This window comes from Medicago truncatula, chromosome 1 (assembly GCF_003473485.1).
Source record: "Medicago truncatula cultivar Jemalong A17 chromosome 1, MtrunA17r5.0-ANR, whole genome shotgun sequence".
Taxonomy (NCBI): Eukaryota; Viridiplantae; Streptophyta; class Magnoliopsida; order Fabales; family Fabaceae; genus Medicago; species Medicago truncatula.
The window spans coordinates 15,849,714-15,877,008 of record NC_053042.1 but is presented as its reverse complement, the minus strand read 5'-3'; the positions used below and the strand labels follow the sequence as shown (position 1 = coordinate 15,877,008).

The following is a 27,295-nucleotide window of genomic DNA, read 5'->3' as shown; positions in this document are numbered from 1 at the left end:
TAAGAATAACGTAAGATGACATGTCATCAATCATCTATATAGGCACATGATAAGATTTTATCAGAACCTCTGGGGTATTTTAATTTTTGTAATCACATGGTAAGTTTTTTTTACATGTGTTTATTTCTTAACCACGTGTATGTGACACATTTCCATTTTTAGTGGGTTTTTATGAGTATGTTACGATCTATGATTTGCGTCTCTTTTGCGGTTGAAGTGTCACTCACGTTAAATGTTCTAGATATCTTAAATTAAATTACAAAAATATGGAAGTAAAAAGAGTGTTAAAAAGAATGTTCTAGATATTCTCGTGAATTTAGTTCAGTTGGTAGAGATATTGCATTCAATATGTAGGGGGCCAGGATTCGAACCCGGGACAATTAAATTGTGTGAGCTTTAGCCACCTGACTACTTGACAAAAAAAGTGTTAAAAACATTCACTTTAACCCACTTACATGGGGAGTAAAATCAAGGCTAAAATATGGTTTTGGTCCCTGCAAATATGTCTCGTTTTGGTTTTAGTCCCTGCAAAATTTTTTTGTTGTTTTTGGTCCCTGCAAAATATTTTGTTTTTGGAAATAGTCCCTGCAGAGGGACTATTTCCAAAAACAAAATATTTTGCAGGGACCTTTTTCAAAATCAAAAGATTTTGCAGGGACTATTTCTCTAATAAATGGTTAAGTCATCATGTGACACGTGTGCAAATTATCACAAAAGTGGAGCCAGGGACCAAAACCAAAATGAGACATATTTGCAGGGACCAAAAACAACAAATTTTTTTTGCAGGGACTAAAACCAAAACAAGGCATATTTGCAGGGACCAAAACCATATTTTAGCCTAAAATCAATGTAAATATTGTAAAACAGAACATATGACACATTTCTTAAGTCGACCATAATTTTACCTAACAAAACAAAAACATATAACATATGACAGAACATATGACATTATTTTTTCCTTATAAAAAAAAACATTATTTCAAAGATTTTTAACCGTCGAGAAAAACATTGCAATAATCATTAGATTCATATTATTATTGAGATCAAATGATTTAAATTTTATATTAAAATATAGTTGAATCATCCAGTTCAATTGAACAACTCAAAATTATGTTCTCCTGAACTTAAATCAATTGCTATAAATAATACAAATATATGGCTCAGGGTTCGAATCCCGGCGATAAAAAACAACAACTCAAAATATACCAAAAGAAAACAAAGGGAAGGTTTAAGAAAGACCAACCCAATACTTAGGGAAACCCTACAAAACATTTGCAACAGAATCACAAACATAACCTTAAAAAACAAACGAAAAACAAAGAAAGATCATCGATGGCAGAAAGAAAAGAAGGAACAAGTTGTGAGATCTCTTTGAAGGATCAAGGTAACGAGTTTTTCAAGTCAGGAAAATATCTCAAAGCTGCTGCACTCTATACTCAAGCTATCAAAAAGGACCCTTCAAATCCCACACTTTTTAGGTAGGTACCCTTTTCTTTTTTCTTTCAAATTTTTTAACTTTTTTCATTTGGGTATCGTTTTTCACTTGATTCAGTTGTTGGGTTTTGTTTTTTTATGTTGTTTTGTCACTGCATTGCGGTTTTCTTGATCTGGGTTTTGTTGAATTTTTCAGATGTTGTTGTTGTAGATTGTGAAGTGTTAAGTTTTATTCCTTGTTTATGATTAGTGTTTTAGTGATAGTTTCGGCCAGGTCATGTTATAGATTGACTTATTTGAGCTTATCTACTGGCATAAACACGTGTGAGAATCTTGTGAGACTGTGTGTGCGAGAGAGTTTATGAAAACAACTTATGACATGTCAATACGCTATTTTCAATTTATTTCCATAAGCTATCCATGATAACTTATGAAAACAACTTATAGCTTATACGAAAACATTTTGATTTTATTCTATCTTTCCTTATGGAAATAGCTTATAATAAGCATTTATATTATAAAGACTAGGAGCTTGTTTCGATCAACTTATTTTTGAGTTTATGCTAATAAATAAGCTTTTATGTATTATTCATAAGCTTGTCAAGGTAGTTTATGAAAAAAGAGCTTATGAAGATACAATTTTCGTTAGTGAGAACTTATGAATTAACATGAAAGCTTATTTATTTACTTAAGCTATTTTTCATAAGCTCATAAATAAGCCAATCCAAACAGGCCCTTAATGTATGTTTGATTTCAATTTTGGTGGGGTCAAAATTGATTCTAGAGATGTTTGGATGTGTTAAAGTAGAATTGATTTTACTTGTTGTAGAATTGATTCTACATGAAGCTAGAATTTGTAGGTTTTGGCTTCTGCAATTAATTTTAGCCTTGAGTTATAGTGTTCAATCCACTTTTACATGAATTTATCCAATCATAAATCGCTTTACCTTCAACTCACTTTTAGCTAGACTCAATTTCACAAAATCAATCTGTGTCACCGCAAAACCAAACATACACTTATGGTATAAGCGCTTAATTAAGTTGTTTATCCAAATAGAGCCTTCAATCACTGTCTCACTTAAGTAGGAAAAAAGGATTCTCTTTTTTTATTAAATTTCTTTGCAATAAATTGTAAAGCCTTGAAGATTAGTAGATTTTGTAGCCTAGTTTGAATTAGCTTCTAGCTCATGAAATCTTCACAGTTAAATAAGTTTTTCTTTACATACAGAATATTCATTTTAAGCTTATAGATATTTATAGAGAAGTTAAATGTGAGAGTTTGTGAAAGTATTAAGATGCATAAACTAATTTCAACTCATACTAGAAGCCGCTGATTAAGAAACTCGATAGTTATTACAAGATTCTTTTGATATTCATTATTTTTGGGGAATTTACTCTGGCTCTGTGTTGACCTTATGTACTGGGTTGTACTGTGCTCTTTGAATGCTGATTATTGGGGAATACTGGATTGTGGTGAAATAACACGGTGCGGATAGTTCCTAATCTAAGTGACTGACCCTGTAAATAGCAATGTGGGTCATATCATGTACAGAAAGTAAAATGTAATTACTGTGATAGATAAAAAGTACTAGAAAAATAGCTGGGAGCGTATCCCGTGTACACCCTCTCGAAACCAAATAGTGCTTTGCATTGCAGTTCTTGATCTCCTACTTCTTAACAATGGCATTGTCATCTTATTTTCGGAGATGCTTCCTTAACCCAAAGCCTTTGACTGAGTTGAGACTTACGGCTTGAATGCACATGAACACTATTCCATAAAAAATCACTGCATGGTAGTAGAGAATCAGCATAACCGGAGTTTAAAGAGAGAATTCCAGCGAGTGCCTTTCGTTTCCTTTACATATACCACCATCCTATTCATTAATAGTATTTTCTTGGTGGTGTAGGATCACATTTCCTTTTTTCCGAACAGAACTACGTTCTTTGTTGGTGGTTGCACATTTTATTTCATAACTAAATAGTTCTCTCCATGAAGATTTTATATGACCTCTTTGTTTTTCTCTAATTATCTGTATATTATATTTTAAATGAACACCACTGTTATTATATTTGACTTTTAATATGAAGGCCACTGTTATTATAATTGTAAGCGCTATTGTTTTAGCAAATTGAGTGGTTTCAGTTTAACGTATTTAAACTGTCGAATGTCACACCAATCCAATTCATAAATATCTTATGCTAATGTATTTTCTGTGCATACGTTGTGTTCCAGTAATCGTGCTGCAGCGTTGCTGCAACTGGATAAGCTTAACAAAGCTCTTGATGATGCTGAAATGACAATTAAATTAAAACCCGAATGGGAAAAGGTAAGATGTTCTTCAATCTTTTTTAAGTTAACTGTGTTTGAAGTTTGAACCCTTAAAAGACATTTTTCAACGATTCTGCTTGAATACACTTTCAGGGACATTTCCGGAAGGGATGCATATTGGAGGCCATGAAACGATACGATGATGTATGTATTTTATATAACTGACAACTGCCTTTTTTCTTAACTTTTGATCAGTGTTGACAAACAGCGACCATAGCAGCACTATATTGCTATAGAATATCAGAGTTTGAACAAATCGCTAGTGTACTGAGATATTTATTTAGTACAAAGTGTTTTCAAATAGCGCGCTAGAGCACTGTAGTGTAGCGGAATTCAAACAAACTGCTATTTTATTTTTATGCTACCCGTGATTGACAGCACTGCTTTTGATTGGAAGTTGGGTAACCTGCTAAATTTTTTAGTTATTGATCCTGATACATGTGCTTGTGTGAATATTTGTAGGCCTTAGCTTCCTTTCAGATAGCTTCACAGTATAACCCACAAAGTCAAGAAGTATTGAAAAAGATAAAGAAGATAAACCAACTAGTGAAAGATAGCAAGCGAGCTCAAGAAGTGGAGAATATGAGATCGAATGTTGACATGGCCAAACATTTAGATACACTGAAACCTGAAATGGTTAGTACAATTGTTCTGGTTATTTTCCTAATAGTGCTCAACTAGCATGCGCTCTGTTAGACTTTCTTTTGTATTAGTTATTATTATACTATTATATACTCCCTCCGTCCCTATATGTAACCCCCCTTTGCTTTTTTCACATTTCTTAAGAAAAGTTGTTAGTGTAGTTAATGTGTCTATTTTATGTGTTAATATTACTAAATTGTCCTTTGTTTGTATGTGTATTAAATTTGACTTTTTGTATTTCAAGACAAATTAGTAGGATTAATTAGGGGTATGTTTAGGAAAATAATAATAAATGCATCTAGTAATTTGAAAAGGAGTTTACATTTAGGGACAAAAATAAAATCAAATGGGTGCTTACATATAGGGACGGAGGGAGTATATGACACATGAAATTCTGTGAAGCACGGATATGCCAATTTCCTCGCGTATCATGTCCGGTACATATCCTAACAGATACGTTGGGATTCACGAATGACCTCGTGCTCTGTTTTGTCTTCAACGAATGACCTCGTGTGTTACTATTAATATCTTCAAACTCTTGATAGTAACACACATACCCCACTCAATAGTCTAAAATAAAACGGCCCAATCAATGTCTTCTTTTTCATAAGTTTTACTTCCTTCAATTTTTAATTTCTTTATTTTCAATAACTATTTCTATATTGTATTTGCTAATATTGTGATTTTTTATTTATTTATATGTATATGTATATGTATATGTATATGTATATGTATATGTATCCTAAATGTATTGTATCCTATATTTTCTAAGAAATGACGTATCGGAGACGTATCATATCTGATACCCGTATCACATATGTGGATCATAGATGAAATTCATACGTAGCACCTATTTGCTTGAAAATGAACAATCCTAGATTACTAAATAGCCCAAGTAAATAACCCAAATTATATAAAGATTACCTTAGTGACCTAAAACTATTTTTTTTTTTGTTTGGACAAGACACCCAAACTAAATACCAATGCAGCAACAAACAAACCTTATGACACTAGGTGGGATTGGCTGCATGGAACATTCCGATATTGCTCCATCACTCGTAGCAACAAGTAAATTGCTTTCATGGTGACCTTCCGAGCATAAAACCAAATTGATTATCCGCAGTTTTGGTTTCTTTTTCTTAGTCTCCGCTCAATCACCTTTTTATAAAAAAAACATCCCAATTAATATAAGTATATCCCTTCCAATTCCTAATCCGCACTATAATACAATTTATTTTTCTCTCCGCCATTCTCTCATGGGTTGTTGAAAGCTTCCAGGTGGCCAATTGGTGGCAAAAGAAACATCAAGAGTAACAACTTTTGGTTTCTAAACTCCCTGGAGAGTAACAAAATCACCGTGAATGTTGATAATAATGCTAGAAACGTAGGAAAAACACAAAAAATGGGGTTGTTTTAAAAACAACCCTAGAAAAATATGTGGAACACATACAAATGGGGTTAAATTGGGTTTCTTTTACTCAGTTAACAAAGTAGCGGCCACAATCTAAAGCAACGACGTCAAATCACGATGTGGCTGCTGTCAGTGGACATGTGAATTGACATTGCAGTGCGATTCACTACCCTGCACCTTTTTAATGTAAACTCCTACCCCTGCCCTCACTTTAAGAGTTCTCAAGTGACGAGCTTGGTAGTACTAAATTACCAAACTAATAGCTTAGGAACTGTGGGGGAGCCTTGGCGCAATGGTAAAGTTGTTGTAATGTGGCTGAAAGGTCACATATTGAAGTCCTGGAAACCGCCTCTTGTGTAAAAAACAGGGTAAGGCTGCGGATACAATACACCAAAATGGTGGTACCCCTTCCTGGACCCTGCGTATGTGTGAGCTTTAGTGCACCGGGCTGCCCTAATAGCTTAGTAATTCTTAAAGTAAGGTTCTGTGTGGGGGTCACTGAAAGGGGTGATATTGAGAAATAGACAAACACGCGCTGAAAATCGCACACAAAAGTTAGCATCTTCTGTCTCATGTTACGATCTCACTTTATTCTTCGATGCTCTTAATCCAATCCAAAGTTGGACAGATGGACTTAAAATCTTGACAACCTTCATACTGTGAGTTATTTATATGGCAAAAAGGCATATTATATCAACACATTTAGAACTGAACAGGGAATTCATTCACCCAAATTCAACAATTAATACTATTCTCAAACAGTAAAAGACCTGAAAAACAAAATGTCAGAAATATATCTCATTACTTTCTGTATTTTGGTTTCTGAGATGTTCTGTTTTATTTGCTTCCTTTAACTTTGGGCTTGTCACATCTTAAAGAATTGACTTGTCTGTCTGCTCATATATTATTTTTAAAAATTACAAAGTGAGGATTGAAATGTTCTCCCCTTTCAGTCTGAAAAGTATGGATCTGAAGAAAGCTGGAAAGACATGTTCTCATTCCTTGTTGAGACCATGGAGACTGCTGTAAAATCATGGCATGAAACTTCTTCAGTGGATGCTAGAGTTTACTTTCTTCATGATAAGGAAAAGACGCAGACCGATAAGTATCCCCCAATTGTGAATATTGATAAGGTATATATATTTTCCTATTAATTTTTCAAATTCCTTTCTTTATCTTCTTCACTATGTCTAATTTATAAACTTCAATCTAAATATACATGCCCATTTGGGAATTGGGATAATCTTTCTTGTTGGCTCATGGTTATCAAGAGAAACTCAATAAAGTTTCCTATATAGTATTATGATTTTGATCTTGCGTCTCATTCCATTTTCCAGGCCTTTGAGTCACCAGAAACACACAGCAGCTGCTTTCCATTTCTTAGGCAGTATGCCGAGGAGTCTTTCTCAAGAGCTGCCTGCTTAGTGGCTGCGAAAAACATAATTTCTTATCCACAGGTAACTTTTGATTTCTTAATTCATTAATTATGAAGGTGAGTCTGTTAGGTTATAGGATAAAGAGTTAGTTAGGGAAAATATTATTTAATGAGATAATTAAAGATTTATCATGTATAAATAGGAGGTTACTGAGATAGAGGAGTTATTCAGATGTGCGAACATTCAATGAATAGAGCAGTGGCTCTATTCTAGAAGGGGATACCGTGGAGGAGAGTTTTCTCGCATATTCTTTCTATTCAATACAATTTATGAGTTCCTAATAGTGTCTTCTACAGAACTCAATATAGGTTGTTAAAGTTCCTTTTGATTTATACTTTCTTTTCCATGGATGCTAGCTTTATGCTTTGCCTTCCACCTTCTCTTTTCTCCCTCTAATTCTTAGCTACATGGACTAAATAATGCCATTATTTCCATTCAAAATACAAGTTATGTGAAGGGTATTCATGTCCATGTCTTTTTTTAGTGGCTTGTCTTTAGAATTTTTGTTAGGGCTATTTCTCCATCCGATCAATTCTTATCGGTTACTCGAAGGTTCTCTACTATGCCTGGGATGGGTCATGTATTTTTAGTTAATTGTGCGAAGTCTTAATCATCGTGAATCTCTTAAACAACATTCTGTGTCTGCCAGGTCTGGAAAGGCCAAGGATCAAGGAAATGGAAACATGCACAGAATGATGGTTTCTTTGTTCAATTTGAGTCTCCTTCCGTGCGAAAATTGTGGTTTATTCCCAGTTCAAATGAAAAGGGACAGATACTGTGCAGGTTTCTCTCCCACCCTTTTTTGCATGCACTTATTTACTATACTTCACGTGCTTAGCATTCGCTGCACTCAACTTTTGATTATATAAACTTAGCTTGAGATTGTATACCTTGCTATGTTCAGGGATCCAGAAATTTTGGACGTTGGTGCTCATGAAGTTGTTCCTCGCTTGTTCAAAGAAAAGACCTCTCAATCTTAATGTACTTGACTGATATTTGCCGAATATTTATAAAAATGATAGGCTCACAGAAAATTTCAGTTCCTATGTTTTGTTGTCTCTTTGGAATGTAAAATAATGCTGGAAAGATGTGCTTCACATTTTTGTTTTATTTTTTTAGAAATTATCCAAGCTTTCAAGGAGTTGCATTTTTTGGCAATTATTTTCACGGTTTGATTGCTCTTGATCTATTCTGGAAACTGGCCATTAGTTTGTTTATCACTGTTGAGGCAAGTTTGTAGACAGTAGGTATAGATGTTGTATCTGTATTTTGTGGTTGAGTGATTGATATTAAATCTTCTGGTTAATTCTCTGGTTAGATCAATTTATTCATTTGTTTGCTTTTTCTTCAAGTTTATCTCATGATATATACACACTTATGTTATTAGTGTTTGGACATATACATGCCTGTAAGTTATTTTTAGCTCACTTTGTTAAGCTCTTTATAACAGTTAACAAATGAAGGATTGTTGGGTTACTATGACTATGAGACTACTCTGGTCATGTTTTATATTGTCTTGTTCTAGGTGTGAGAGAGTTGTGTGAATGTGTGTTAAGAATCTCATACTGGATGAGATACGAAATGGAAAAGTGTTTATAAGTGAGAGATATCTCTCACCTTACATGTCAATTTTGTAGAGTTGAGTCAAGTCAAATCCAAATTTTTAGATGGTACAAGACAACCCTAAGAATCATGCTCACCCAGTAGACCCACGGTCCTATGGCAAGACTTTGTTTTTCTCGCAAACTGTCTTCCAACTCTAGTTTGTATCCCCTCTGCTATTATGTCTTCTTTCTGGCGTCCATTTTGGCCACTTTCCCGATCTCACCACTGACACTGGTAGCTGCCACCTTTTCTAACAGCATGATCTAACTGTTTGTTTTTTTAATCATGTAATAAAACTTGTATTTTGCGGTTCGAATAAATCATTTTTAAGATCAAATGCTGAAACTTTCTTGTCTCATAATCATGTTGGATGCGAAGTCCCTTAATATGTTATCTCATGTACCTTTAATAAAACACCATTCCTCATTTTTCTATTTCTTACACAAAAGAGAATCAGGAAAAAGTAGTCCACTTTAACCAAAAACTAAGCATTGTTGGAGAATAATTGCTGTTAGGAAATACCTCACTTGGAAAATTTATACACAGTTCATTTTAAAGTATTTTCTCACATTGTAATTCACGATTTGGCACAAGAAACATTTCTCACATTGTTCATAGAAGAATAAACCTTTTCAGAAACTTGAACTGCAATTAAATCCCTTACAAGGACTCTAGATTTTTTAGGACCAAGTCTATTATTTGTTCAAAAGTGTACAAGGAGAAGAGCTCTAGACTTTTGCAGTTCCTGCAAAATGGATCTACTCTTTGTTTTTGTGGAAGGTGCATTGTCAATACCTTGGTCCATGAGGCTGCAGCCAAAACAAGCAGTTATAAAACCTCATCAGACATTGTAATATTACCAAACTAAGTGACAACTTTTATATACTTAGCAAATGAGTAAACAATCATTCTGGTTCTTAAATGTGTGAAGTGTTATCACTCTAGTGTATTGAAAAAATTTAAAAAAGAATATCCCTTGTGTATTTTGTCTATCAGTTTAGTCCCTAAATGTATCTTCGATTAGTTAGTTTGGTCATCAAATGTGTCTTTCATTAGTCTGTTTCATAAAATTACTAACAAAAGACACACTCGAGCATATTTTTTTATAATTTTGATTCATTTAGGGACTACAGTGACATCGCCTCACACTTTCTGAGACCAAAACGATTGATTATTCCTCTCAAACATGATTCTTCGAGTTATTGCTCTTGTTTTATAGTATATCATTCAGATGGTGAAAAACATATATGAGAAAGTTAAGTACTCACACTATATGAAACAAGAGATTTGCAGTAGTTAGAGTTTGTTAGTACTGTACTTGTGGAGCCACCACCCTCACTCTCATTGAGTGAAACTAAGGACCTATCAAGCTTTATTGACCATGGATATTGGTAGTTTTGTGCAGTGACACCAACCTGTGAAGATGACCTCATCATCCTCACTGGCCTTGGAACATTTCTTCCTTCCACAGAAGCTCTTCGCCGACTCGGTTGTCTCTCGTACATGTCCGGCCTTTGCTTCGGTGCACTTTGTGATCTGACTTTAGCTCTTGATGATTCTGTGTTAGCCATGTAATTTGGAAATAATGGATAGTCATTGGGAATGGATTCTTCATAGGATTGTCTAGTGAAAGCAAAAGGAAGCTTTGAATTATCTACTCTTGAAACAGCTGAGTAGTAATAGGGACTGTTCTGTGCTGTACTGAGGGAACAATCCTCAAAATGTCCACTGCATGCTCTTGGGCTTGAATCTGTTAGTGCTGATGGTGTTGGTGATTCTTTCTTCGAGTATGAACCAATTGGCGAGTAATATGCAGAAAATCTGTGTTCAGACAATTCATGATGTTCATGATTTGCAGTGTTGTTTCTGCCTCTTGTGTTACCTTTGGATTCACATACATCCATCTCCACTGTCTTTATATTCTCTTCAAAGCCTCTGTCCATTTCCTAGATGAAAAAAGAGCACTTTCTACATCAATGAAAAGAAAAGTAATCTATTGTGGTCTATGTAGCACCGACGCTTTAGACTGAAGATATATTTGGCCTCCGACATGTGTCAGTGTTGGTCCACAACAATGGTCTGTGTAGCACCGACACTTTAGACTGAAGGCATATGCGGTGTCCGACACGTGTCAGTGTTGGTCCACAACATTGATATGTGTGGTATATTTAATTAAGTTTCTTAAATTATTAACGTTGTAGAAGTGTCAATGGCGTCTGTAAAGATTCGTCATAGATTGCGTTTTTTTTTTTTTTTTTGCTTTTCTTCTGTTTATTTTACCAAATTACATAATCTATAGTTTCAAATTCACCACTTTTTCCTTTTCTGCAAGAAATTAACCCAAACTATAGCAACTTTCTTGCATGAATTGGATTGTACCAAGTTTATTTTCATTTATAGGCTTAATAGTATCCTTCATCTGTCCATTAAAATTGAATGTTTATCATCTTATCATTCCTCAAACAATTAGCCATCATTTTTAATAGACAGAAAATCATAAAAAATTGATTTGAAAATTCAACTATCATGATACAATTTGAAAGGTAGTTAGCAGCATTATTGAACTTACATTATACACATGCATGAATAAATTGTCCTCTCTGGTTTTTCTGTAGGGAGAATGCTTTTGATTAGTCTTTTCTTCTGACAACATTCTAGCCCTTTGAGCACAAGCTCTTGCTTGTGCTATGACCAAAGCTTGCATGCATCTTAGTGTCTCTGTTGCTTGTTTTCTCACCAAGTGACCTCTTACTAGTGCTTGCAGCTTCACTATTCCTCTAAGAGCACATAATGCCTTTCTTGCCTGTCATACAAACAATGAAACATTTCACAAACTATAAAAAAAAGGCAGTTCGGTGCACAAAGCTCCCGCATACGCAGGGTTCGGGAAGGGGTCCCACCATTTGGTGTATTGTACGCAGTCTTACCCTGTCACATGACTTTACCGTTGCGCCAAGGTAGAGAAGGAACTACGAATTTTTAAAAAAATAGATTGACTGAAAATTTCCAAAACAATGTTTTCAATGCTTTTGAAAATGCATTCTCTCTAGTTTACTTTCATATTCTCTCAAGGAAAAATTATAACCATGTATCTCATTTCAACTATATAAAGCAAAAATTGAAAATGAACATAAATGTGACATACCAAGTAGGATCTAAAGACAGATTGAATTTTAATGGCAGAAGCCTCTTGAATACTCCTTCTAGTTCCTCCATTGGAACAAGAATTCAAGAAGATTACACCATCAGCAGCAGCAACATCCAAGACATGCTTCCTCTCATAATTCTGAGAATCTATAGCAACACTTTGTAATGTCACTGAAGAAGTGACACTTGATTCTGCAACATTCATCTCCTTGGAAGCTGATGATCTTCTGAAACTCCATCTTCTTTTCTCCTTTGGTGTTGTTGAGATTGGAGTAGTAGGATTTTCAGTTCCATTTCCACAATTTTCTTTCTCTTTTTCTTTGTCTTTCTTCCCTTTCAAAAGATTCCTAAGCCATTTGCTTGTTTTTCCCATCACTATCAAAATATGCATAGTATCAACATTCAACAACTCACAAGAAAACAACCAAATGAAGGTTGGATCTCTTTCATATCTGTATTTGATAAGCTTCTTTCAATACTATGGTCCCCATGTTAAATATAGCCAAATTTTAATAACATGTTGTGGCACAAAATGATATATACTTGGATCTTCAATTATTGAATAAATCAACATATTAGTCCTTCAAATTGTAAAGGTTGGTCAATTTAGTCATTTAAATTTAAGAAATAGCAATTTAGTCCCTTAAATTTGAATAGCTTAGTCAATTTAGTCATATTTTCAAATTTAGCACCACAATTTTAAAGTTTATGTTTGTCTTGATGCAACAAGAGACTATTTAAGTTAATATTATAGATCTTTCATTGATTTTGACGAATGTTTACTAAAGAGATATTTTTGATGGACAAACTTAATATATTGATGTTATTTAATATAAGGGACTAATTTGCTATTATCGAGTAAATTGCTCGACCCTTATAATTTCCAGGATCGAAATAGTATTTGACTCCTAATCATTTGGTTGGAAGTTCAATCTCTTATCCCTTAAATATATCTCGATTATTTTGACTGATTAATCTTTATAGATGTGTGTAATGATACCTAAATTTAACAAAACAAATTTCACTTAAGTTTTTTCTTTTTGACATTCTAAACTCATGGTCTTAGTGCTCGTTTGGTTTAGCGGTGGTTACTAGAAAATCACGGTGGATTTTCACGTTTTCACAAAAGCTTACTTTTGTAGCTTCAGGATTTCCACGTCCAGCTTACCTCGAAACGTGATATTTGCACTGTAAAAGCTAATCCAAACACATACTTATATCATATCTTTACTAACTAACACTTTGAGAGTATGTTTGGGGGCCCTTTGGCATGTAGTTAGGTAAAGGAATTAAGGTTGGTTGTGTTAGAAGAAGCATAGAAAGAGCTCCCCATGATAAGGATATTGCCACATTAGGGAACAATAGTGATGCAGATCCATTGTGGTCAAGGGTGTTTTTGGTGATTTTAATTGATGGTTAACGTGAAATGAGTTGGATCAGAGAACATGTGAGAAATGCTTCAACAACTAGCAGAATTCTTCTAAAATACTCATATTTAGGTGGGTGATTTTGCCTTTTGTGGGACCACTTTGGGGGTTGTGATAAGCCTTAGAAAATTGTTAGACATTTTGTGATTGTTGTGACGTCTATTAAATATTGTGTAGGTTTGTATTAAGTATTATGAGTTATGTGTAGGTTGCCACTGCACATCTTAGTCCTTTGAAATGATTAATTAATTTTTTTCTTTATTATCATATTATTATACGAAATTTCTGATGTTGTTTAGCGTCTCTATGAAAAATATTTGAGACATATAAAATGGACTCTTCATTTTAAAATGAATTTTTCTTATACGCATAAATCAAAATCAAATCGCTGATCACATATGCTTAAGAGATTTAACTCCCTCGTCTAGATAAATCCATTGTTGGGTTAAATGGTTAATTCAATTTAAAGTGTAATGAAATAAATAATATGAAATATTGGTGAATAATAAATGGTTGATAATTGATATGACATGCATATACACAATAAAGTATTAGGTTATTAAAATACCAACACTGATTTTCTTGTTAGTATTTGAGATTTTAATTTTTTTTCTCAGGACACCTGGATTATTGGAGCCAAACATCGCGATCATGACTAAATCTAATAAGAGCATTTATATTTATACAACTATTTAGTTGCAACTTTTGTCACAACTATTTTTCTTTCTTTTTTATTTGGTCAAAAATAATAGAAAGAGAAAAAATACATGATATGAACATGAAAAAGAAAGTTGTCAGAAAATAATTTTACTAATATCATTTCTCTCCTAATAACGAAATTTAAAGATGATTGTATCAGGTTTGTTGATAAGGTTTGACCTTCTCTTTTTCACTTAATATCACCTTGATAAGGCTATACCATCTAATAATAATAATGTATTATTTAGATGGTATAATTGAAAAAAATGTAATTAATATCACCTTAATAAAAAAAATTAAAAAATTTCACTTTAATAATTGAAAGTGACCATCATTTTATTAACGCAACTTTCCATTTAAATTTCCAACAACCAGAACTGTGCGGATTGAAGAGCTTTTATGCTGGCTGTTGAGCAGAATATGCTCCTGGGGCTGGGGCATTGCTTACTAACTGACATTCAAGAACTACCACTACCAGCTTTCTTATGTTATTTATTTCCTTTTTAAATTATATAAAAGGTCTCATCTTCTTGCTTTCTTATTGATGATGAAAGAACCCATTTGGGTTGGTCTCGGAGTGTTGGTTTGAGACTTTAGAGTATCATTTTCTCAAAGTCTTCAGTTTAATTACTTTCGGTATCAATTTCAATGGACTATTTTATATAGAATTTTACTCTGACTTTAAATAGGCCCCGTGCAAGTGAACGGAGAATAGACCCCGTAGATTAATCGATCTTTGTCCAGTCGGATACCAAGTTTTCATAAATAAAAATAAATGTTGAATAAAGATAAGACAGCTACTCATACACCAACAATAACTTAGCAATGACATCCCCACAAAATTTTCCCTCTTAGAGAAGATGGTGGATGGTCAGATGGATAGAGAATATGTGTACGGATGTATTTTAATTTTTACTCCGATAATCTTAGATTGATTCTAAGAGGTTAACATAATAATGAAACTTCAATGATTCCTTCGCCAAAAGATGAAATTAGTTTTTTAATATAGCTAATATTTTATATTTGACACATTAAAAAGTAAAAAATAAATAAAAATACAATTTTTATTTTAGCTATTCCACTTGATATTAATTATTATTACAGAAGTAAAACTTTTTTTCACAAATGTTATTTTATTATAATAGTTCTTAAAATACTATAAAAATGTTGTATGGTAAAATATGATTAGCTGTGTAAAAAAGTTACACTTATAATGCAGATAAATTAATTGATCCTGCCCCCTTTATTTATGTTTTGAATTGAGAGAAACCTAGTTGTAAGTGAGGGCCACCACATCAAAGATCTTAAATAGCTAGATTGGTTAGATGAGATGTAACGACAATTTGTACTCATATATCAAGTCCTCTTTACTTCGTTAAGAAACAAAAACATAGTACACACGCAAGACAAAAATTAAACCCACATCTATGCTTGATTGCTGGTAGATGGATTTTTCAACTTCTGGAAAGTGTGATGAAAGAAATTGAAAACTTTGCATCCTAAAGTACATATCTAGCTAGGGATTCCATCTACATTGCTATGTGACCTTAGATTTAGGTGCATTGTTGGATCCGATCGCTCTAGAAGATTCAGTTCGACCGGATCTATTAGGGTTTTTGGACGGTACAAAATAAGGATCCCAAACCAAATAGTTATTAAGAAACTTGAGTATATAATGCATATACTAGACTATTATGGTATTCTTATTTAGCTTATTTCAAAGGGATTTTATTTTTGTGTTATTATGTGCAGTGTAGAAAGAACTTTAATTTACAATGAATGATGAATAAATTGCATATAGATAACTTACTCCAACAGTTAGTTCTATTTAAAAAAGGAACCAACCAACTATGTTGAAGCAGAGGACAATGGTTGCTTATAGATGCGCATCAAATTTAATAGGAATAGGAATTAGACCCCACCACACCTATCATAGGCTTGTGATTTGTGTTGTTATCAAGGATGTATATTTCTACAAATTAATAATTAGTTGGCAATCACATGGAATGTTTATAAACTTTCCATTTGACTAGGTATACAATTGAGGAAATTACCAACCATTAGGATTTTGGGATTTGGCCCATTCATCCCTTATTCTCTTTATTTTAACTTTTTTTTTTCTTTTTATTTTATCGCTTTCTCAGGTGTCTTATTTTTTTTTCCTCAAAATTACTCTCTTTGTTCAGATTATGTGATCCGAATCAAGTTTAATGAACTTTTGGATTATATAATCTGAACACTTAAATTGCAAGATTGAAAATGACAGAAAAATAAAATAAATGTAAATACACCGAAAAGTAAAGAGATAAACATGATATAAATTCCCACTCTTTCAAAAAAAATGATATGAATTCTCATTTTATTAATATGTAAATTCTTTCATAATACATTTACAATAAAATTGAAGCCTATTACACAAAATTGTTAAACACCTAATATTAAACCTTTGATGGAAGAAAATGAAGGGAGATGGAGGGGGAAGGAGAAGAAGATGGAGGGGAAATGAGACTGAAGTAAAGTTTGTTTTCTTTCTAGGTCAAAGGTGACTTTAATGGTCAATCAAACACCCAAACAAATCAACGTTACACCCCAAGCAGATGGAACGAATTTTAATAGTGGCACCATCAAATTTGACCATTTATACAATCTCTAAAATATTAGAGTAACTTTTTGTATGAAATGTCAACGGTGGAGCACATCGAAGAAGAAAAGAGAAAAAGAGAATGTGGGATGATGGAATGAATAATTGTGAATGATTGATGGATATTTACAAAGAAATTTTGTGAAGAATGAGTCCATAGAGTGTAACGATTCATAAATGAGGGTCAAAAAACGTGTGATGACTAGTCTGACTAGTCAAAAAAACATGTTCAATGAGTTAGTCTTGCTAAGCAAGTAATCGTCCTAACTCTGAAATATTTTGGATTATATAATCTAAAATCCACCCAAAAAAAATTGGTTTATATATTCCGAGTTAGTTCAAGACTGTGTTAAAGATCGTACTTTATATGGTGAGGGAGGGTTCAAATGTTAAAATATGAACCTATTAAGTACATGATATTTTATGTGGCATTGTACCGACAGTTTAGGTGGTCTACGACACACAAAAACTTCTATAAATTTGTTTGCTTGTTTTCATATTGTTTAAACCACACCAAATCACCATGGACACTTTAGTCATTTATCTAGACACCAAACTAGTTGCAGTTTACTACAATGGGGGAGAACATCATATGGTCAGGGTTTGAAATGACATCACTCTCCCCGAGTTGAAGGATTAGCTGCATCAAATCAACCGTCAACTCAACCACAAAGACACTAGGAGGGTGGACGGTGTTGAGTATCGACGTCCATTGACCAGCTCAGAAAAAATAGTACAGTTCAGTCGGATGAAGCTCAAGAACGATGACATGAGACTCATGTTCAGTAAAGTACTAACGGTCTGATAGAGTTGAATGTTTCATTTGTCAGATCTTTCAAAGATATCCAATTGCCTTGCCGATAGAAATATGTCAACTGACAGGTCAGCTGGATCAAGTTCAAAAACACCTCTTGAAACACCTAGTCTTTCATCATCACTTCTCTTATTATGTTGTTTTACGTTGTTGAATTGTGTCGTTTACTTTTTTTTCCGCGTTACTCACCATGAAAAACCTCCAAAGGTCAAGGTTAAACACAGTCAGGGACAGTTCAGATTATATAATCTGAAATGTCACTGAGGATTTTTGCATATATAATATGAACCATCACAGACTGTGGATTGTGGCGTTACACCAAATGCTTGGACGGTTTATGGTGTGTTTAATGTCGTTTTTGGTCGGTTTGGAAATGGTAAATGTTTCCTTTGATTGTAGTTACAGTCTATGATAGTAAATAGCATTCCATTCTTCATGATATCATGACTAGTGTTGACCGCTCATACGATCCCTGAAATTACTTTGCAGTTTTTTGCAGGGATCTCGTACATCAGTCAGCATAGACCTTTGATATCAATCACGATACATTTTTTTGTTTACTAAAATTCAGATTTCATAATATGAAAACTCCTACAATTTGATTCAACTTTCATAATCCGAATAAAAGGTAATTTTGTAAAAAAAATAGAGCGCATGAGAACCTCGTAAAGTGGAAAAAGAAATAGTCTTTTATTTTTGTAATACGCTTCTTAATTTGTTGATCTTTATCCTTAAAAAATGTTGATCTTTATTTTTTTATTATACTCCCTCTATCCCTGAATATAAGTATATTATTAGATGGATGCATATTATTAGAATAGAAACTAATGAAGAACACTGATATATATTTTTTTTAGTAAAGAAAGAACACTGATATTTAGTTGCTAAATGAAGAGATGAAAAAATTTCTCATATGAGAAATAAGCTTAGAGCTTTATATAAAGGAAAATTCCTTAATATTCATAGCAACCGATTGATTAAAAGATGGTAAATGATTAGATGAGAAGCTCTATATATAAAGCTTTTAAGGAATTAACAAACCAACAACTACCTAATAACAAACTCTAATTTACTAACTAAAATTTAACTAACTCTATATTTCTAATAAGTAGTATCTTTTGTAATGCAAATTCACTTAAATAATGAGAAGAAGACAAAAAAGAATGCATAGTCAAAGATGTATCATGCAATTCTTAAACTATTTTTGTCAGACTTCATCTCTTGTGTTTGCCCAAGCGCACATATATCCTATTCTGATTTCAAAACATGATATTACTAACATTTTAGTAGGCAATTATCTGTTGTTAGTCCAAGTTGTGCACTTAACATCCCTTGATATGATTAATATTATCTATCAAAAGAAGCACAAGAAATGCTTAACAGATATTGACAGAATCAAAATTCTATCTCAGTATCTCAAAACCACAACTACCATGCTACACTGAGATATATAGCCAAACTTTTGAAGGTTGAAATATCAAGGGAAATTGAAACTAACAATATAGATTTATTTACATGCATTAATCCTTGGACAAGAACAAGGATTTAAACTCTTCTGCCTCACTATTCTCGTTACGTCTCATATATATAGGATGAGAAATATGCAAATCTTGTAGATTAGGACAAGCATTAAGAAGTTTCATGACATCATTATGCTTTTCAAAACGGACAAATTTCAAATATAGGGTTTTGACTTTTGAGAGATGGAAGATGAACACACAAATTTTCAGCTTCAAGTTGTAACCTCGCATGTTTGAGAACAACTAGGGTATGAGAGGTGAAAATTGTGGGATTCAATGTTATGTTAGTGAAGAACATATGCAATTCCTCGACCTAACGTTGTTTAGCGGATTCTACACATATACACGAAACTTACGGAACAAGTTTGTGCATGTTCTTCTACTTGACGATGCAGTATTTGAAATCCACACCTATTGCAAAAAAAATGATAATTTCCAAAAGAACATCCTTTACAATGAGATACAGACTCAAACAAAGTTCCTTGCCACGAGCATCCACTCCTACGACACAAACAACGAACCTCTATTTTCCAAATAGTTTCCGCCAATGACTTATTCGACTCAATCAACTACTGCAATCAATTAAACCACCGAAAACACAAATTCATAAACACCTACTACGGAAAACAACAAAAGAAAACATTGCACATTGCACGCACACAAGTACAATTATACATACTCTCTTGAGTCACATTTATAAGAAGGAAAAAAAAAAAAAAAAACAGCTTTTTAGACTCATTGAATAACTAATGTATATGACATATATAGACCGGATACATTACTTAGTTAATAAATCTAAAAAGTTGATTTTTGTTTATAAATGTGATCGGAGAGAGTATGTATTATTTTTGAAAGACCATGAATGCGTATTAATATCGAGAAAAAACAATTATGGAAGATATATTACCACATCCCGTCTTATTAGACTAAATAGGGCTTAAAAGTTTTAACTCAATTGACAAAAATATCAAAATTATTATATCAGACGTTATAATTAGGTTTGAATCATGATTCCTCTATTTGGCGAGTATATAATCAATTTAATTCTTATACTATCTTTTTCTCACAAATATAATCTTCAAACTATCAAAATCAATTAAAAGATCTCAAAATTGTACATCCATTATCAATTTAGTCCATCAATAAGCCAAATTGATAAATGATAGTATAGTTTAAAGACAATTTAATTGATTTTAATAATTTAGAAACTAAATTAACAGAAGAGTAATAGTTTAAAGACTAAAATTATTGTTTTTTAGAAAGAGAATATTCCTTTTGAGAGATTGTACAATTATATTATGTATATTAATAGCAATGTCATAGTACTATAATTTTTAGGGAGGTGATATGGTGGCATTTTATTGTTTTCTAGCAAGAGAATATTCCTTCTGAGAGATAGTACAGTTATATTCTGTATATTAATATATAAAAATCAACTTTTGTAAAAACGCAAATCCTAAATTTCTCTTTGGAAAAACATCTCTGACCTCTCTCTAGATCTCCACCGTCACCCTCCTTCCTTCCAATCCAGCCTATATCCGCCGCGATGTAGATTCAATCGTTGGTGATGCGATGATTGGCTTAAGCCGTCCGCATCACTCGGCCACTGGTTTCTCTCAGTGGTTGTTTTCTCCATCGCTCGCGTTCATGGTGGTGTTAGTTTGCTACGTTTTTTTTGGTGGTTTGTGATGGTTTTCGGAGGGATTTTGTGGTGGTGGTACTGCTAGTTTTTTGTGGTGGTTCTCAACGTAGTTTTTGTGGTGTTGCTGCGTTTTTGTGGCAGGTTTGCCTTTCATTGGTTTAGGGAGTGCATGATGGTCTTAATTTGTCATGTTTGTGTTCTGTTGGTGTATTCAATGTGTAAAGCTTATTTAATGGTTGTTCAATTTGATGCTGCTATGGTTTTTGACATACCGCTTCTGCATAATTTTAGGTGTGGGTTAGTGTTGAGTTTAAGCCATATTACTTGAATGTGGTTGTAGGCATGGACTTACGAAATTAGAGGTCTAAGGGAAAACATGTTAGGTGGAGCAATGTGTGGCAGAGGGTCTTGTTATGTGTAGGTTACCTTTTGTTTTGGCACTTTTGGTTGCTAGCACTCTTTTAGTACCTATGATGTTGTATTATGGGGAAGGTAGTGTCTTGTTACTTATAAGTGTTAAGATTAATTTTTATTTTATTTTTATGTGGCGGTGAGTTTTGTTTGTGGTGATGATGTTGAGAAGCTCGTACGTTGTTTTTTTGTTATGTTGGATTGTGGTGTTTCGTGGTGGTTTTCATGGTGGTGCTGATACTTGGTCTTTTGTGGTGGTGCTCGTGGTGGTTTTTGGTGGTGATGCTCGTGGTGGCTGATGTTGTTTTTTGGTGGTGATGCTCGTGGTGGCTGGTGCTGGTTTTTGGTGAGGATTAATGGTGGTTTTCTTGGTGGTTAATAGTAGGTTTGGGGTTGGTGGTGGTGCTTGTGGTGGCTAGTGGTGATTATGCTTTTTGAAGGTTTTCTTCTATGAGTTTGTTGTTGATGAGGTTTTCAAATACATGGATGTTAGACGGTGTGGCTTGTTTAAGGCGTTTAGACTTTGGTTTTTGGTGATGACTTCTTGGTTTGGTGTTTAGTTTTTATTGCTTTCGAGGGCCCTCAGTGGAGGGTGTTTTTGATTTGTTTGTAGAAGTTTGCATTTGTACATGGGTGTTCCGCATATATAAGGCACACTTTTCCTTTGTATGTTGCTTTTTAAGTCTCCTAGCCTAGCATTTCTTGTGCATGCTATGATTCTTAGTGTTTTAAATAAATTTCATTTTAGCTTCTTCAAAAAAAATATTCTGTATTTGACCCTTGGAAAAGTATCATTTAATTGCCCCTTGTTCTACACCCGAGTATTTGACCCTTACGTCCCTTTTTATCTTCTTGTTTTATATGTTAATACCCCCAATTCCTAGTAAGTAGTAACACAGATTTGTCGCTTTTCTTTCACATAAAGGCCTCACGCAATCATCTTTTTTCTGGTCTTGGTATCATCTAGCACAACTCTATCAAAATGTGTTGTAGTTTTATTTCGTAAGTTCAATCATCTCTTCACCATTTTTCTTTTGTTCTTCCGTGCTTATCCATTTTTGTGGATTTATTCAAAGTTGTTACCAATTCACAAGCGACGCAGCTGAAAGTTACTTGTTTGTATTAATATGTTTACACTCAACTTATGCTTGTATAGAATGTGATCTGTTTAGATGTATTTGAGATTAAGTTATGACTAAATTTTTTTTTTTTTCAAAGCCAAGAGTTTTCCATTAAAAATGATTTTCAAAGTTTGTTTTTCACTTGTAGTCCACTTACTTATTATATTTAGTTATCGGTTCAAATTGTGATTGAATTTGAGTTGTAATTAATTATTGTATTGTGGATTATTTTTTAAAAAAAACACTTGTTGTCTTGTTGGTTTTCAGAAAATTCAGTTGCCTTATAGGTCGTCGTAAAACATGATCTATTAAATATGAGGGCTATTAATGGGATTGAGTTCAACTCTGCGCTCTCAAAATTTTCATAAAAATGTGTCATAATCTTAGGTTGAGTAAGCTCCTCATAGAATATGCTCCATCAATCTCTTTCTTTAAGAGGTCATTTATTTTTCCGGATCTTGTTACACTCTTATCTTCTTAACTCTTTCAACTTTATTATTCTACTAAAATAGATGAAAGCTAATGAGTTAAAAATAAACATTGAAGGCTAAACTAAATAATTTATTTGAATCTATAGGTGTTTTTTTCAAAATGGTTTTGATAGATCCTATTAATATTGGGTGTTAGGGTGGTTTGTAAGGTGTTTAAAATGTTGTTTGTGATCCAATTCAGAAATAGTGAAATAAAACGAGTGACTGATTATAGATGTTACTAATAATTTCAGTTTGAAAGAGGCTAATAATTGGGTTAGGTACGAATGAATTTCTATTACTAATTATATATTGACTTATAAAGTGTTAGCCATTGGAACATGGATATACAAGAAATTCTCAATATATTTAATGTAGAAAATGCATCCCAAGTCAATTAGGTATGTTCTTAGATATGCTAAATTTAGTATATTAATTTTGGGATAAGTTGGAATTAAGTGTTTGTGTTGATGTTTTTATGTTCTTTTTATGATATTTAATGGGACATATAAAAGATGCTACTCTAATATCACAAACATAATTGTTAGGTATTTTATCTACCACATATAAACAAATAAAACAAACGATGTAACAAGAAAATACCACAAAGTAATTGAAAACATAACAATAATTACCTCAAATGACTATCAAAGATACCACACAAAGCCACCATTATTTCTTCTTGTTCGAAACGCAACATTTTAGTGTTTAGTTGCATAATCTAATAACAGATGACAATAACCAATTCATAAGTTAATATGTTGATCAAAAATATGAATGGTCAAAATGAAAAATAATTGTTTTACGAGTTTTGATATGTATCAAAGGAGATATTTGTGTAGTGGGGAGAAGACATTGGATTTGTCATTGTTGCACTCAACTAAACGGTTTTAGACATCACGTTTGATGCAGTTGTTTTTTGAAAAAGAAAGGCATATGCTTTAGTTTCAATTGGTGCAACGAGCATGCCATAAGTTGGTCGGAAGTTCAACTTTGCACCCTAATATTGTAAATAAACCAAGGTTAATAAAGACAAACAACATTATTTGATTTTAATCATTGCTCGGGTTAAATTGGTGTTTGATTGGTAATTGTATTGTTGAGATTGAAAACCAATTACACCAATAGTAGCACCATTCAAAGTTTCATTTTCACATAACACCTCAGAAATGTTTGCATTCTCGGTATCCAAATGTTCAACATTCTCCAAATTTGTTTACTTTTCAATGTTTGACGACGACCCAATGCCTTTAGATTTGGCAAACCCTTCCAAAGTGACAATAGATGATGAGATTAAATTGCCGAAGGTCTTCAAACCAACCATTTCATTGTTGCTACTCTAAATGTCAAACAAAGGTGAATATTGTTTGCATGTCATTTTAATTTTAATTTTGTACAAATAACAAATTAAATACTCACGTCACCCTTATCATGTTGATAAAAATTCAAATACATTTGCCAACAACATTTATTTATTTTGTTTTAAGCCAGATATAAAAACATAGTTTTATTTGTCATACATAATATTTTTTTCAAGATAATTAGATATTAATCGTTACTACCCAATGAATTAATATTAAATATGCTAAATACTTTTTTTTGAGACAATAAATATGTTATTATTACCAACATCGTTATTGTTTTGAATTTTTTTTTACTAAGAATTTAGATCATATATATCCCAACAAAAATATGGATAGGGATCCAACTGCAAATGCGAGTGTGTCGTTAATATGTACTCCAAATAAGTGCAGTAGTTTAAATTCGCACTTAGTCAATGTACGTGTTAGATGTTCTTGTAGGATAAGGTTATACTCACGGACATGCGAGTTTTAGGTACTTACTTTTGTGATCATGTACCACAATAATAGTCTAACAAACAAATTCACAATTCATGTTAAGCTCACTGCTTAACCATTTAATTTCTCCAACTTACAGAGCTGCATCACCGCCGCCTGTTTGCTGTTTCATGCCATCGATCTCTGCACCATTTTCCAATTTAAGCATTCTTGATGTTTGACGATTCTCGTTAATACGTTTACGTTCAAGCAAAAAGGTGACAGTCTCATATTCTAAGTTAGACTGTTGACAGTATTTCATGAATGGTATCTTCAAGCATCTGCTTGGGTTCACTTTGAAGAATACCTTACTCCTATCTTGAGCCCTAATTGAAAAGTTGATACGGACATGTTAATAGCATACAACGGTAAAATGCATACAAATAATATGATAAAATCTAAATCACCATAATATCCATGCTCCAGGATCTGCAACACTGACGCCCAAATCATTGATTGATTGAAGTTGATTTTCAATATGAACCAAACAAACTCCCCAACAAGACGCGAAATCAAACAATGTTGCATCAAAATAACGAACAACACAACGTCGCACTCAGACGATGAAATCACACAAAGAAAAAACACAAAAGAAAAAACTTGATATATGTGAAAATCATTTATTTAGATTGAAAGAAATGGAAAAAGATGCAAAATGATGATTTTAGGTCAAAAAAGACCTAAAACCACCTCTCCTCAATGAGTAAAAGAGAAAGAAAACTTAAAGGTATCACTCACTCACACCTACAAATGAAAGTAAACATAATCATGTTGTAAACATGTGTGTTTTCCATAATTTTAAAGAAACTCTTTAAAGAAATTCATCTTTTGAAAAAGACTCAGCAATATTTCCAACATGAGAATATTATAAAGAGAGAAAGATCTGTTTAAACTCTGATTTCACCCTTCCACAAATACTTTATTTTCTCTCAATTTTAGAAAATGATAAATAAGATCAATAGATCTCTTCTATTTTGAATGCTACAATTTAGACTAGTTAATCATTTTCTAAATTATGAGTATGACTATGTCAAATTGGAAAATTTATCTTCTATGACAGAAAATAAAAGAAAATAATTATTTTCCTATAAAATTAAAAGATTTGAAATGTAATAAGATATTCATCACTAAGACTTAGGGGGAGTTTTTTATACTTAAAAATACCAATCTTTAAAAAAAAAACATTGAAATTAAGGACAAAAACATTTTCTCAAATTTCAGAAAAATATCGCATATTTTGAATATGTTGAAACAATTGCATGTTATCATTTTTCATGTCTTGTTTATACAACAGATTGAAATAATGATTGATTGTAATCCCTGCAATGTGTTTTAATTAAACCATAAGTTTGATAAGTGAATGCACTTTTAAATTACGTAAAACCTATATGCAATGTCATATGGTTCTTGCCTTCCAAAATTATGTCACTTTTCTTTCATTTCATCCCTAGAACTTATTGATAGATGACAAAAGGGGGAGGGATATATATGATGGGAGAAAAATCTAAGATGGGGAGATATATGTATTATGGGAGAGAAAAATCTAAAATGGATTTAATTAACAAAGAATGTTAAGAATTAACCTTCTACATATGTTGAAGGGGAGTTTATTTGGTTTGATAAGAATTAAACTCTTTCATGTGTTTAGGGAGAGTTTAATTGCATATCCATGAATATTCTTACATTTATTATTATATCCATCATAAAACTTAAGATTTATTCAAAATGTTTGTCATCATAAAAAATGGGGAGATTGTTGAAGCAAAAATTATTTTGATGAGTATTTTAACGATAACAAATCTCGTGGAATAAATGATAAATTTTATGAATGGCGAACTGTTGATGTTGGCACTTGAGTTTTTGTTAAAAGAATAGGAATCACATAAGTGGATAAGCTAGAAGCCACCCACATCAATAAGTGCATTATATCTACTCAACAATGAAAGAATGAACATATCATCAATTGAAACAACAATATCAAATCCCCATAAAGATTCATAGCTCAAGAGTCATGATGGAAGAACTTATATCACAAGCTACATAAGATGTGCTTGAAGTGTATATATTGATGATAATGTTCTTAAAGGTAATGATGAGGCGTAAATGGAGAGATTAAAGAAAAACTTAGTAGTAGATTTTGAAATCAAAGATTTGGGTCCCCTCAAATATTTCCTTGACATGGAAGTAGCAAGATCGAAAAAAGGAAATGTTGTTTCTCGGAGAAAATATGTTCTTGATCTCCTACAAGAGACATGTATGAATGGTTGTAAGCCCGCTGACACTCCTATGGACCCAAATGTCAAACTTTGGGAGAAAAGGAGGCACCCAAACCCTACATAAACCAGAAAATATACAATCAAAGATCATTTTAAAATTTTGATACATTTGATATGACTACTCGTTAAATTTCCACGACCGGTATTTGACACAAAAATTAAATCAAGCAGGTTGACTTTTTCTACAGATTATTATACAGTCACATCAAATTTGCATGACCCAAAAAAACCTTAATGACTGGTAACTACGTGCAACATTATTATTGGTACCGCCAAGACCTTAAACACAATCTAATAGATATGTCAAAGTCAAACACTCAACTTCCAACTAACGACCCACTCTGTTCAATGTTCATTGACACATACCCTATTCAGATATAGCCACGTTCTCAACCATAATAAATAAATTCCTATTCATTTCCTATACATTTT

The 27,295-nt window shown here is 32.9% G+C and overlaps 2 protein-coding genes across 2 annotated transcripts; one reads left to right on the top strand and one right to left on the bottom strand.

Annotated features, from left to right (window-relative positions):
• Positions 1 to 1,208: 1,208 nt before the first annotated feature.
• Positions 1,209 to 8,569, top strand: LOC25482962 (U-box domain-containing protein 70). Its single transcript, XM_013611581.3, has 8 exons — positions 1,209 to 1,478; positions 3,668 to 3,761; positions 3,857 to 3,907; positions 4,226 to 4,399; positions 6,770 to 6,949; positions 7,154 to 7,273; positions 7,902 to 8,035; positions 8,157 to 8,569. Exons 1-8 carry the CDS (start codon positions 1,333 to 1,335, stop codon positions 8,230 to 8,232), a joined length of 975 nt encoding a protein of 324 aa, XP_013467035.1. The 5' UTR covers positions 1,209 to 1,332; the 3' UTR covers positions 8,233 to 8,569.
• A 692-nt stretch (positions 8,570 to 9,261) lies between these two features.
• On the bottom strand, positions 9,262 to 12,569 carry LOC25482961 (protein IQ-DOMAIN 14). Its single transcript, XM_013611579.3, has 4 exons — positions 12,003 to 12,569; positions 11,427 to 11,660; positions 10,126 to 10,803; positions 9,262 to 9,666 (listed from the first exon to the last, which is right to left on the bottom strand). Exons 1-4 carry the CDS (start codon positions 12,393 to 12,395, stop codon positions 9,646 to 9,648), a joined length of 1,326 nt encoding a protein of 441 aa, XP_013467033.2. The 5' UTR covers positions 12,396 to 12,569; the 3' UTR covers positions 9,262 to 9,645.
• Positions 12,570 to 27,295: the final 14,726 nt, after the last annotated feature.